The 14283-nt window shown below is 46.1% G+C and overlaps 1 protein-coding gene across 1 annotated transcript in view; it reads right to left on the bottom strand.

The window, feature by feature from the left end:
• Nucleotides 1-147: 147 nt before the first annotated feature.
• The window catches only part of FBXW10B (F-box and WD repeat domain containing 10B), a 40232-nt gene continuing 26096 nt past the window's right edge, over nucleotides 148-14283 (bottom strand). The window contains 5 exon segments of the mRNA XM_054670458.1: nucleotides 148-3442; nucleotides 7548-7706; nucleotides 8960-9102; nucleotides 10804-10952; nucleotides 12817-12938. Of these exon segments, the coding sequence (XP_054526433.1) occupies nucleotides 3190-3442; nucleotides 7548-7706; nucleotides 8960-9102; nucleotides 10804-10952; nucleotides 12817-12938 (826 nt within the window). The 3' untranslated portion in view covers nucleotides 148-3189.

Below are 14283 nucleotides of genomic sequence, written 5' to 3'. Positions count from 1 at the left end.
AAAAACTATGGCCATGAGCTTTGCTCTTGATCTGTCCGCTTTTTCTTTGACTGGACCACTCCCACCTCTTGGTAGCCACTGCTTTGATTGTCTTTGTGTTCAGGATTGTAGTGGTAAAGCCATGTTTCACCTCCTGTTATATATTCATTTTCTTCTTTTTTTTTTTTTTTTTGAAGAAATGCTTCAGGATCTCGATCCCATTTGTTTAAAATTTCCATTGAAAGCCCTGCTCTTGTCTGCAGCCAATCTGAGTACAATGGTTTTGGCACCCACTGAGTGGAAAGTTAGCTCAACTTTAATTTTTCAATCAGAATTGTGTGAGCTAAACCAGTTGAGACGTCTATGGTATTGGTTGTTGTTTCTACTGTTAACCATTGGTCCACTTAAATTAGGGCATGAAAAAGATTCATTTTTTCCTCACAAATTGATGTGGATGGTTTGCAGCTGTGGACTTTAATCTTCAACATCATCTGTTCTTAAACAAGTTATCCATTTGTAAACTGCTGATTTGGGGGGGGGCATTGTCCCCATAAACTTCTTGTAAAGCATCAATGATTTCACTATTCTTCCATCCAAGTGTTAGCATAAATTTGATATTTGTTCTTGCTTCTGTTTTAGCAGAATTCATGTTGCTTTGATAAGGGCTCTTTTCAAACTGATGTCTTATCCTCCTTAATGCCTCAATCTAGATCCTGTTCAGACATGTTATAACAAGTTAGTATGAGTTTATTTTGGTACAAAAAATTTTTGAAATCCATGCATAGTCTTTTCATAATATGCATTTTCCATGAACTTTTTGAAGTCCCCTTGTATACCTCCACCTTAGAGAAATGTGTTTCAGCAGTTGGTGAGGGATACAGTTGAGGAACAAATAGGAAACAGAGGGATGGAAGAGAGAAAGGCAAGGAATGTGTGTGATCCACTCCATCAGGATGCTTGGCTTTGAAGAGTGTTGAAGCAAGAGGGATATTACCTTGGGGGAAATATGAAGAAAGTAATTTATTTGATGCAGGAGGTTAATAGACAGTAGAGATAGAAGGGATAGAATAGAGATTAGGGAGGAGATTAAATAAAAACAAAAGTGGAGGGTTTATCTTTAAAAGGAATGAAGACAGCCTCTTCTGAAATGGGAGGAAGGAAGTAAATCTGAGGGCATTTGTCACTGTTGTATAAGAGGGAAGGGCATCTGTTAAGGCGTCTTGGGAGCTAGAGTGAACCTGGAGCCTTGAGAAGGCAGGAGAAGAGTTAAAATAGTCACTATAAGGAACGAAAATGGAAATCAGCCCTGGCTAAGCACCCGCACTGTTAAACCATCCCCTTGAAATGGGGCCAGTTAGTATGAGTGTAAGCCTTTCCCAGCAGGAGCAGAGACAGTAGGTTATTGAGCAGATCCAGGGTGGGAATGTTGGATGGACAAGGCAGAATGGATTATTGAGGGTGTCTGAGTGAGTATTGTGGAAGTAACTGACCACAGGGTTCAGAAGAGATGGCCCAGGAACAGGTGGGTGGAAATGCCACCTCAAGGCAGAATGTGCACTCAGAAGTCTCTCAACTGTAATTTATGGTTCTTCTGTCACAGGCACCTTGACAGCAACATATCCCTTATATTTTCTCATTTTCCATCAAAATTCCATTCTGTTGGGTCACTCTTTGGGCACAGAGGCTGCAGGCCAGGTAGGAAAGAGTCAGTGCTGGCCCCTATAGCAGAGTGGTAGAGTGGTGGCCAGAATTCTCCATCAAGTCACTTCTAGCTTTCATATTCTGTTGCCCTGACTTCATTCAGTACTGTAGTTCCAGCTGCTGGGCTCTCCTCTGGCACCCTCCCGGCTAAATTCTAACTTGTCATAATTCTACAAGTTAGTCTTTTTCCTAGAAGGGCCCTCTCATAGATACAGGCCCTCTCTCCTGCCATAGGAACACTGCAACCCTGTGCATAGAAGGGTATCATCTCACATGTGTGCACATAGGGTTAAGTCTGCCTCTCTAGGGAGTTGGCTGTTTTTAAAACCAGAGCACCCTAGAAGCTGCACACTGGTGACTCTTGCTTGCTAAGAAACGTGTTGTGGAATCTGTAATCCAGCAGGGTCACTGAACACTACACAAACATACCTTACTCAGAAGTGGAATTATGGCTTCTGCTAGGAGAAGGCAGGCTTGAGTAACCTCCTTAGGTTTCTCAAGAAAGAATAAATAAACATGCATATAAGCAGGAACTAGTAGATCCAATTTATCTAGACTCTCAAAAAGCCTTTCACAAGATTCCATACAAAGTCTACTTTTAGAAGTTGGCTCTTTTGAGAAACATGGTTATAATAATCATTATCATTGTAGAGTTTTAGATGATGGGTTTCATTTGCATAAATAACACTGTGCGACCTCCCCTTGAAAATCCCGTGTCCATAAGTCACGTTACGGCACTGGTACTACACAACGGCCACCTGGTGTTTACTGTTGTCGGGAACCGGTAGCATGCTGAGCCTGTAATTCATTACAGACATTGTAATGATGGCAGTCAGAGGCACATCATTGCTACTCATGATCACTAATTAAGTGATGTCTTAATAAAGTATAAATACAGGGGAAGAACAGCTTCCAGAATTCAGGTAGTATTTTCTGCCCAAATCTTCCAATATTGTGTCTGAAGTTGTTTGTTCATGACTAAATATAAAATGGAACACTGTGCAGGAGGCATTGTCTCAGTCAGTCTTCAACCCTAGGAGGAAAAGATGATCATTTCTCTTGTAGAGAGGAGTAAGTGAAACCTAGCTGCCCTATAGCCAGGAAGGGACAGAACCTATATGAATCCAGAACACTCTAATCCTGACTCTCTTAACCACTTTACTCTTAGCTAGCAAAATCAAGAAGAGCAGCCAGAGCTCCCACAAACATATTCTTTCTTATCGTAAGTTTGTTTCATAAAGAGGATTCCCCATATCCAGGAATCAGCCAGATCAGTACTGCCTCTACTGGATAGGTGGATTATTTGTACTTTGTCAGTGCCGATTTTAGGTAGTGTGATTGAGTTGAGTTGGAGATGATCACTCCACGTTCTCTGCCTTTTTCCAGCCCGTTGCTAGCTGTGTCCTTTGCCACTTGTTGTGCTGTTCCAGGAGTTGCCATTCTGACCTTGGGGGTGAATCCACTCACAGGAGCCCTGGGGCTCTTCAACATTTTCCTGTATACCTGCTGCTACACACCACTGAAAAGGATCAGCATTGCCAACACATGGGTCGGAGCTGTGGTTGGGGCCATCCCGCCTGTCATGGGCTGGACAGCGGCCACGGGCAGCCTCGATGCTGGTAAGTGTCCCGCGATGTGGAGTCTCATATGAGTACACTCGGTCAAGGAGGCATTTCCTCCCTGAGCTGTAGCACTTGGTTCGATTCCATTCCATCCCACGTTAATTCTTTTAGCAAATGTGCTGATGTGGCAGACTGAAATTCTGTGGACGCAGAGTAAAGAGAGACCGTGTCATCCTGGCTGGTGGGTGCACACGACATACACTTTCCCTTGTAGGGAATGTCTGGGAGAAAAAAAAGGAAGCAGTGCTGCCTACCTGTGACTACAGGTGGATAAAGAAAGTACCTGAAGCCATGATGAAAATCACAAACGAAGCTAGGACTAACGAATTCATGGGGCGGGGAGAAGGTATCTGGAGCTGGCCTCCAGTCTCCCATCAAAGGGGTTTCATCTCACGAGCCAGCCTCCTGTGTTCCCCTCTTATGAAAGGGCAGATTATTTTCATTAGTTTCTAATTTATTTTTATATGATTTGCTTAAATCGTTCATACTGTCTATAGTAAAACCATTGAAAGATTCCTACATTTTTTTGGTGGTATGTCACAACTAAATTTGTGGGGTGAAAATAGCTCATTTTTACCATCTGTAAGGGAAGTTTCACAGTCTAATTAGTCAAGTAATTAGTGTTTTTGACCGACAGTTAGGAAGGAAGTGGTGAGGTTTCCTGCAATATATGTAAGTACATATTTTTCACATGAGAGATCAAAAGGCAGTTGACCATAAACCGTTACCCTGTAAGCCACATTTCTGAAACTTTTCATAAAAGCTCTTACACTCCAATTTGGCAAGCTTACAAATGCGATTACACCTTTACCATGATTGTCTCTTAGAATGGTTTTAATATCCTGTAAATGTCAGATTTTAATGAATCTACAAATACCATATTCTAAAACGTATGTGCTTGTGTGTTCTGTGATAAACCTAAAACCAGAGCCCCATCCACGTGGGAGGCAGTGTCAGCAAAGCGGTGGTGAGCAAGGAAGCCGGCGGCGCTGCCTGGATGGGAAGCCCGACCCCACTGCTCATGAGCTGTGCATCCTTCGCGGCTGAACTCAGCCTCTTTCTGCCACTGTCTCCTCATCTCCCACATGGGGCTAATAATCTTCTCCCCTCCTGGAGTCATTGTGAGGATGAAACGAATTGTTATTTGTAAGGTGCTGGACCATGGTGAGGGCTCAATTTGGGATCTGTATGCTGTTATCATTCAGGAGTCCTCCTTCATACAGTGGAGGGACTGGCACAGATCAGGAAATGGAAGATTTTGTTTGGTTTGTAAGCTGAGCGATGCAGCCTTGTCCTCTGGCTGTTATTTTGAAGACTGAGGCGCCTGCAGCCTGGTGGGAAAGAGTGCTGGGGTCCTTTTGTGAGGTTTGCAGTGGATGAGGGAAGGGAGGGTTTAAAGCCTGGGCTTGGCATCCCTGGGCTAGATGACATCTGCGTGTTCATCCTGGTTTATAGTTGACCTTCACAGAGCACACCTGCACACCACCAGCCCTCCTGCTCCCGGTCACGTTCCTCTTCCTTAGTTCCACCTGGAGCTCACCTGACTTGACCCCAATTCCCTCTCCCCCTTAACGCAACTGTCCTCTTCCCTCTTATTTCCCTCAAACCTTTATAGTGATTGTGCAGACATTTGAGGTGGAGACCATGAAAGACAGTGTGGGACTTCCTAGGCTGTGCATGGGGAGTATCCCCCTTCCTCAAGGGTGTAGCCCCACTTCAGCACTTGGGTCCCTGCACTGAGCCACCTGCCTGTCTGATGGAGACACCCCCATCCGTGGCAGGAGTGCCTGAACCCTATTCAACTTCCTCAAACCTGGCACCAAGCAACAAGAACCTTCTCTTTCTGGGAAGACCCAGACAGGGCCAGAGTCAGGGCCAAGTATTACAGCCTTAGGGACAGGTAGTACAGGAGACTGGTATGGGCAGTTCAGTCCCAGGCCATGGAGAACTTGGTCACCACTGTTGTGCAGTGTTGTCCTAGGGCCCAGGTTCTTGCTGAGGGCTAGAGGCCCTTGTCACACTTCCGGGCAGTTTCCTCCTGAAGAGAGCCTCAGCATGTGCAGGCTGGAGTTGCCTCCCCGGAGGCTAGAGAAAAAGAGCTTTTCAAAAGTCCTCACTTAGGAGTGCACATTCAGACAAGAGCCCTTATTTGTTTAAGGATAGTCTGGATTTGGCTAAACTGCTAATAGTCATGTTTAAAATAATTTTTTTTCTTTTGAGATGGCGTCTCGCTCTGTCGCCCAGGCTGGAGTGCAGTGGTGCGATCTCGGCTCACTGCAACCTCCGCCTCCTGGGTTCAAGCGATTCTCGTGCCTCAGCCTCCTGAGTAGCTGGGATTACAGGTGCGCACCACCACACCCAGCTCATTTTGTGTTTTTAGTAGAGACAGGGTTTCGCCACGTTGCCCAGGCTGGGCTCAAACTCCAGGACTCAATGATCCACCCACCTCGGCCTCCCAAAGTGCTGGAATTACAAGCACGAGCCACTGCGCCTGGCCTCAAGTTAAAATGCTTTTAAATGAATTTCTGTTCCTGGAGTGAGTGCCACGTACCTAGGGTGCCAAGAAGGTACTCTGCACACAGATGTCTTGAAATTCAGTGTTTTTGTTTGTTTGTTTGTTTTAAGCACAGCTTCCAAACCCAATATTACTATTGCTGCTGGGAATGAGGAAAGCGCTCTAATGGGGAGGCCTCCTCTCCTTCACAGACCGTCCACAGACACCACACACTCCATGCTGTCACTCCAGGGTCTCTGCACACACTCTAGATGTAGACAGAACATCTATACTTTATAAAGTGAGATGATTTCTAACTTCTCTGATCCCCACTTTAATGCTCCATAGACAAAAGAGCTCCGGAACTTGCCCTCCCTGTCCCCTTCCTGTGCCCCTGCAGCACTGCCTCCCTAACCCACCAGTTTTACAAGCAAGCGGCTTTCCCCTTACTGTGCTCTTCCCTTAACTATAAACAAGAAATGAAAATACTCTATACAGGTTTCCTTCTGCTTCAAAAGGCTGCAATGTTAAGACCTTAACCAACAGCATAAACTCTCTAGAAAAGTAACTTGTTTTGGCTGGAACTGCTGGAATGGAATGCAGGGTGTCATTCCAATAAGAAATCCCTTTTAGACTTAACGTTCACTCAAGCCGAAAGAAAAACACCTTTCTTTGGATGCTGTGAGTAAAAAATGGCCAGAGTTTGTTTTTGTTTTTTTTTTTTTCTTTAGCAGCATGACTGAAAAGTGTTCATTAATTGAGCCTTATTACCAGGCTGCCCTCTTTAAGATGGTAAATAATACTAATAAAGTTTCACTAAAAGGAAGGCAATATGGTTTAGGGACATTAAGAGATGTCTCAAGTGAGCTTGAAGTAGAATTTACAGGTTAGTTCTATTTGGTTATTTTCATATAATAGCACCCTGAGTCTACGCATATATAAAGCACAGTACTGTATACAATGCAGTCAGTCATGGTACTGGTTTTGTAAGCTCACCAGCTCAGCTTTCCCCCACTGTACCCCCTGCTGCTGCCACCCCCCACTCTCCTATATGTCTCTTTGCATTAGAAGTGAGGCATCAAAGATAGCTGATAGAGCTCTCAGGCAGCCAAAGGCATGATCAAAGAGCAAGCAGGGGCTGCACATTGGTAGAACTGTGGTCCTTACAGAAGCGTTATGTTGCACCCACTGCAATTCCCACAAACACCTAGGATGAATTAAGAGTCAAAACAGGCCAGGCGTGGTGGCTCACACCTGTAATCCCAGCGCTTTGGGAGGCCGTGACGGGTGGATCATGAGGTTGGGAGTTCAAGGTGAGCCCGGCCAAGACGGTGAAACCCCGTCTCTACTAAAAATACTAAAAATTAGCCGGGCATACTGGTGGGCGCCTGTAATCCCAGCTACTCGGGAGGCTGAGGCAGAGAATTGCTTGAACCCGGGAGGCGGAGGTTGCAGTGAGCCGAGATCGCATCACTGCACTCCAGCCTGTGCGACAGAGTGAAACTATGTCTCAAAAAAAAAAAAAAAAAAGTCAAAATGAACAGTTGATTGCTTCCTGATTACTAAGTTTTGTGCAAAGCCCTGTTAGTCCCCACCACAAGACTATTGCTCCACCCAGCCAAAATTGTAGAGAGGCATTGCACACTCTCTCCTCCTGACAGCAAATCCAGGGCTGGTATCCCAGGGGAGGAAAAAAATCAAAAAATCCAACAGAATCACTCACAGTTCTGACCTCCACACCTACCACCCACCTGTTGCCCTGAATAAAGAAGGACAGCACAGGATCGCCTCTGCCATTGGCTTTTATCACCTTCATACAGTTCCCGTTGAGGAAATTGTAAATTCGGATCTTGCCATCTGCACAGGCGCTGATGACCCGGAGGAAGAGAAGGGACACGTCGAGCACCTCCCTGGAAGGGAACAGAGTAGCAGGCAGTACCCATCCTCTCGTAAAATGCCTGGGTTTGTTTGTAGGTTGGGAGCATTTTGTTTGTGATTGAGCGGCACTGGTGGCCTCAAAATGGTGTTTGCTGTCTTTTTTTTTTTTTTTTTTGAGATGGAGTTTCACTCTTGTTGCCCAGGCTGGAGTGCAACGGTGCGATCTTGGCTCACTGCAACCTCCACCTACCAGATACAAGCGATTCTCCTGTCTCAGTCTCCCAAGTAGCTGGGATTACAGTGATGCGCCACCACGCCTGGCTAATTTTTTTGTATTTAGTAGAGACGGGGTTTCACCATGTTAGTCAGGCTGGTCATGAAATCCTGACCTCAGGTGATCCACCTACCTTGGCCTCCCAAAGTGCTGGGATTACAGGCGTGCGCCACCATGCCCGGCCTGCTGTCATTTTATAATTGTGGAAGTAAACCGTGAGCTTCTCTCAAGACATACCTCTTCCCATTCTGCAGCTACTTTCCCTGCAATTAGGTCACAGGGCCACAAGATGACAAAACAAAAAGGCTGATGTCACAATCTTTTTTTTTATCTAACATATAGATGATCATGTTTGTCTCTTGCAATTTGATTCCTAGCGTTTACTTATACAATAGTCATGCTGAGAATTATTTAATGTTTTGATTCTTTCTAAAATAGTATTATTGGCTGGGCAAGGTGGCTCATGCCTGTAATCCCAGCACTTTGGGAGGCTGAGGCGGGTGGATCATGAGGTCAGGAGATTAAGATCATCCTGGCTAACACCGTGAAACCCCATCTCTACTAAAAATACAAAAAATTAGCTGGGTGTGGTGGTGGGCTCCTGTAGTCCCAGCTACTTAGAAGGCTGAGACGGGAGAATAGCGTGAACCCAGGAGGTAGAGCTTGCAGTGAGCCAAGATTGTGCCACTGCACTCCAGCCTGGCAACAGAGCGAGACTCTGTCTCAAAAAAAAAAAAAAAAAAAAAAAAAAATGCAATAACTTCTCAAAACCCCCAGTTTCTATAGTTACTTCACAAGAAAACAAGGGAGAGTGGAAGAGGTTAACAGTCAGACAGAGAAGATGGTGGGGAAAAATGGGTCCCAGGTGGAAGAGGAGGGAAGCAGAGAGGGTGAGGTGCAGAGAACACGATGTCTACAGGGAGCAGAAGGTCTGCCAATGATTGCAGTCTAGGCTATGACGGGGAAGGGAAGGACACCAGGTTCATCGCTCCGGGCTTCACAGGCACCTACTTGGGATGCTTGAAGGCCATCAGGCAGCGCTCGTACTTCCCCACCATGCTCCAGGCCATGACCAGGCCATCAGTGCTTCCTGAGAGGAGATGCCACTGGTCAAAGAACAGGCATTTCACGGCTCCCTCGTGGCCATTGAGAGTCTGCAAGAAAAGATACCACTGTCTTCAACTCAGACTGTGACTCCTCCAAGAACCAAAGCTGAGGCTTCTTCAGATGAATCCCAAAGCCACCCCCCACCAATCTGTGACTGCCATTCACTCGGTAGGTACCTGAGCTAATCCTGCTTTTGCTCTAAGAAGGCCAATGGAGGCCGGGTGTGGTGGCTCATGCCTGTAATCCCAGCACTTTGGGAGGCCGAGGCGGGCGGATCACAAGGTCAGGAGATTGAGACCATCCTGGCCAACATGGTGAAACCCTGTCTCTACTAAAAATACAAAAATTAGCTGGGCATGGTGGCCCACACCTGTAATCCCAGCCACTTGGGTGGCTGAGGCAGGAGAATCCCTTGAACCAGGGAGATGGAGGTTGCAGTGAGCCAAGATCTCACCACTGTGCTCCAGCCTGGTGACAGAGCGAGACTCTGTCTCAAATAATAAAGAAAAGAAAAGAAAAGAAAAGAAAAGAAAAGAAAGAAAGAAAGAAAGAAAGAAAGAAAGAAAGAAAAGAAAAGAAAAGAAAAGAAAAGAAAAGAAAAGAAAAGAAAAAATAAAAGAAAAAAAGAAGGCCAATGGAGTCCATTCCACATAGAGCTCTCTCTCGGGTTAAGGAGGAATGGGATCAGGGTGGGGCCTTGCTCCTGGTGGGTCTGTGTTTGGGACAGACACTACCTTCTTGGAGCACTAGAGAGGGCCAGAAATCACTGTCCTTTGCTGTGAGAAGGACGAAGGTAAGGTGTGCCATCCCAGCTCCTTGCCAGAACCCAGAGCGCACATGGGCCATCCCTGTGCCTGCAACCGCTGGATTGGCCATAGTGACAAGATTGGTGGGGAAATTCCACAGGCCAAGCCAGCCACTTTTCACTGTGATCCTGTGTTCCTGCTGCAAATCATATATCAACACCACCCGCTAAGGCTAGGGGTTCAGATCCAGCAAGAATATGTTTCATGACCATCCAATCACTTTCAAGACCATCCATGTTCTCTCTTCATTAGAGAGCATGGAGAAAAAAAATTCTCCGTTCATCCCCCAGTGTTTTCTTCTTAGGAAAAAATGCTTTGTTCATCCCCTCACCCCATGCCAGAATTTTTTTTTTTTTTTTTTGAGACGCATGATCTCGGCTCACTGCAACGTCTGCCTCCCTGGTTCAAGCAATTTTCCTGCTTCAGCCTCCCAAGTAGCTGAGGTTACAAGCACCCACCACCATGCCCGGCTAATTTTTTGTATTTTCTTTTTTTTAGTAGAGACAGGGTTTCACTATGTTGGTCAGGCTGGTCTCGAACTCCTGACCTCATGATCCGCCTGCCTCGGCCTCCCAAAGTGCTGGGATTACAGGTGTGAGCCACTGCGCCTGGCCCTACAGAGTGCAATACTCTGGAGGAGAAAAAGGTACTTCACCTCCACTGCTGTTGGAAGGCCCTGAGCCCATATCTCATGCTGAGTCAGAATGCAGCCTTCCTCTACCAACCCCATGATACCGTGGGTCATGATGTGGGCGGTGGAGCCCCTACCCTCCACGGACTCTGAATGCCTCACTTTGGGGCCTTCCCCTTTAGAGCTTCAGGACTGTCCTTCTTGAAGGCCATACTCAGTTGCTCTAGGATGACCTGAGGAGCTAGGTAGGGGGAGCCCATCCATCTCCTCCCCAGTGCCCTTTCCGCCAAGGTAGCCCACTGCCCACTTACCTTTACCAACTGGGCCATGGCAATGTGCCACACTTTCACCAGCCCTCGCTCACAGCTGCTCACAATGTAGGTATCATTGATCCTGGTGGCCAAGATGGGGTCTTTGTGTCTAAACGTCTTCAGGCACTTCCCTGTGTCTACATCCCATACTGAACAGGAGGGAGAGAGAGGAAGACATGGGAGTGGGGAAAAAGGGGGAAAAGGAAAGGTTACAGTGGAGTTCTGCTCCCCATCACAGAAGCAAAGACTCATCGAGCCCATCAAGTCAGATTCTAGAAGGACTTCCCGTGGCCTAGCACCTCCGCAGAGCAGGCTCACCAACCGCTCATGTGCCCACAGCACAGAGCGCCCTGAATACAGGTGGTTGAGGGAGCCCACAATCCAGAAGACCTTGGCTATGGCCCTGGAACTTAGCCTTGAGGCCCAAGTGCTAGACAGCTCATCTCTAATCAGCTGATTCCTCAAGCCTGAAAAATGCTTGCTATCGAGTAGATTTCATAAAAATCATGGCATACAGCTTGAGTAGGGGCAGGTAAAATTAAAAAAAAAAAAAGAAAATCTTGGCATACATGTAGTGTTGTCATTTTTCCCAGATGTTGTCTTCCTGACCCACACCTTCTATCCCCAAAATGAAAGAAGGTCATCTACCCTCACTTACATTTTTAAATACTTCTGAATCTGACTTTTCAATTTTATGGAGAAATGGTCACAGCTAGGGGTGGGTTTACTGCTGCTTCAACACAGACTGTGTTAGAGCAACTGCCTGGCATCTTGTAGTGGGGATGAGAGTGGGTGGGTGGGTGGCAGAACAGGGTTTTCTAAAATGAAGAAGTTGATGCCGGGCCCAGTGGCTCATGCTTATAATCCCAGCACTTTGGGAGGCCAAGGCGGGTGGATCACCAGGTCAGGAAATCGAGACCAGCCTAGCCAACATGGTGAAACCCCGTCTCTACTAAAAAAAAAAAAAAAAAATTAGCTGGGCGTGGTGGCGTGCGACTGTAGTCCCAGCGACTCGGGAGGCTGAGGCAGGAGAATCACTTGAACCCGGGAGGCAGAGGTTGCAGTGAGCCAAGATTGTGCCACTGCACTCCAACCTGGCCACAGAGCAAGACTCCATCTCAAAAAAAAAAAAAAAGAAAAGGAAGAAGTTGAAAGTGATCTCTATGAATTCAGGAATGAAAACATTAAAGTCTCCTTCAAAGGTGCTCCCCAAAAGCACCTTCTTCCTCAGGCAACAGGACAAGTGGCCTGAGACAAAATATAACAACAACCAGAGTTGACACTTGCATGGCACTAACAGCCGGCGATGACTCAAGGTGTGTGACATGCTCATCGTCACAAGACAAGTACTATTATTATTCCCCACTACACAGATGAGGAAACTGAGGCATAGAGAAGTTGGGTTGCCTGCTCAAGTCTTGCAGGTGGTGAGTGGCAGAGCCGGGATTTGGACCTAGGGAGTCTGGATCCAGAGGCCATGTGCTTAATCATTTCTGCTCGGTTAGCCCTAACTATGTAAGTATGCTTTCCTTCACTTGTATTTTATGTATATATCTTGGCCCATTTATAAAATTACCAATGGGGCTCTAGTGAGGATTAAATAATGTATGTTAAGCATCTGTCACAAAACTGGTACTCAGTAAATGGCAGCCGTTGTTGTTCATGGACTTACTATATTCCCCACTATATATTTATGTATCTGCTTCCATTAGGAGACAATGAGCCCTTTGAAGAAATAAAAAGTTATATCTAAAGGGCCATATCCTATTATTTTTTTTTCTCCTCAGCACTTAGCTCAGTGTGTAGCTTGCTGTAGGTATTCTACAGACAGTTGTTGAATGGATGGATTGATTGATAGATGGAAGGAAGGAAGGATGGGTGGGTGGGTGGATGGATGGATGGATGATAAAGAATAAATGAGTGCCTGCCTATAGAAATGAGCAAAACAAAGCATTTTGGTAACCCGTGGGTCGGGGGAAACTTCTTAGAAAATTTAAGGCACTTCTTTCTCACCTTTTACCTGGCAATCTCTTCCTCCAGATACGAGCCTGTTCTTACACAAGTCCATGCAAGTGATAGTCCCCTGGTGACCACCGAAGATTCGTGTGCAAACCCCACTTTTCAGATCCCAGTATCTGCAGGAATCAGGCCAAAAGAATGTGAGAGTTCCTGAGGGCCCAGAGGATCATACTGCGTAGAACCCATGTAGATAAGTAGTTAGTTGGGAGGCAGCAGATTCTCATGGTTCAGCTTAGAGTCGGGCCTGGATTTGAATCCCAGCTGCAGCACCTATTTGGTGTAACTTTGAGGAAGTTAATTTCTGTGTAAGTTTCCTTTCCTCATTGATAAAATGGAAATAATAATAAGAGTCGTTGGTCAGGCACAGTGGCTCACCCCTGTAATCCCAGCACTTTGGGAGGCTGAGGCGGGCAGATCATGAGATCAAGAGATTGAGACCATACTGGCCAACATGGTGAAACCCTGTCTCTACTAAAAATACAAAAATTAGCCAGGCGTGGTGGTGTGCGCCTGTAGTCCCAGCTACTCAGGAGGCTGAGGCAGGAGAATTGCTTGAATCCGGCAGGCGGAGGTTGCAGTGAGCTGAGATTGTGCCACTGCATTACAGCCTGCCAATAGAGCGAGACTCTCTCTCTCAAAAAAAAAAAAGAGTATTTACATCATAGGGTTTTGGTGAATAATTAAATGGACTAATACAGTGATTGTCAATCTTGGGTAACTTCTACCCCCATAGGCCATTTGGAAATATCTGGAGATATTTTTGGTGGTCACAAGCAGGGAAGGAGGTGCCACTGGCATCTAGTGCATAGAATCCAGAGATGCTGCTAAACATCCTACATTGCACAGGGCAGGCCCTACAGTAAAGAATTTCCCAGCCCCAGATGGCAATAGTGCCAAGGTTGAGAAACCCTGCACCAGTGGAGGTAACACTGGAATAGTGACTAACATGTACAAAATGCTTGATCAATGTCAGGTGGTTTTTAGATAGAAGCGTCCTGAATGACCACCAGCCTTAGAATCCATGGCACTGATTCCACGGTACAGTGGATCTGCAAACAAGAGCAACAGAATCCTTTACCAATCACTTAGATCCAAAATATTTATGTACATATAGAGCATATCTAAGAGATAGATGGGAGCAAAGATGAATTATCTGTTTTTTAACAAGAACACTTGCCCAAGGTCTCTCAACTGCCATTGATGCTTCCACTTCAGCTAGGCTGCTTTTGAGACAGGACAAAGCAGAATGCTGAGATAATGGTTCTGGAGAAGGCTGCCTGAAGTCCATTCCCAGGGCCATCACTTACTAGCTGTGTGATTCTGGGCAAATTACTGAACTACCACTTACCTCAGTTTCTTCATCTGTAAACTGAGAATAATAATTGTACTTACAGCCGGGCACGGTGGCTCACACCTGTAATCCCAACACTTTGGGAGGCTGAGGCAAGCAGATCAGGAGGT

The sequence above is a fragment of the Pan troglodytes genome, chromosome 19 (genome assembly GCF_028858775.2).
Source record: "Pan troglodytes isolate AG18354 chromosome 19, NHGRI_mPanTro3-v2.0_pri, whole genome shotgun sequence".
Taxonomy (NCBI): domain Eukaryota; kingdom Metazoa; phylum Chordata; class Mammalia; order Primates; family Hominidae; genus Pan; species Pan troglodytes.
The sequence above is the reverse complement of the archived record's forward strand: the minus strand, read 5'-3'. Positions and strand labels throughout refer to the sequence as shown.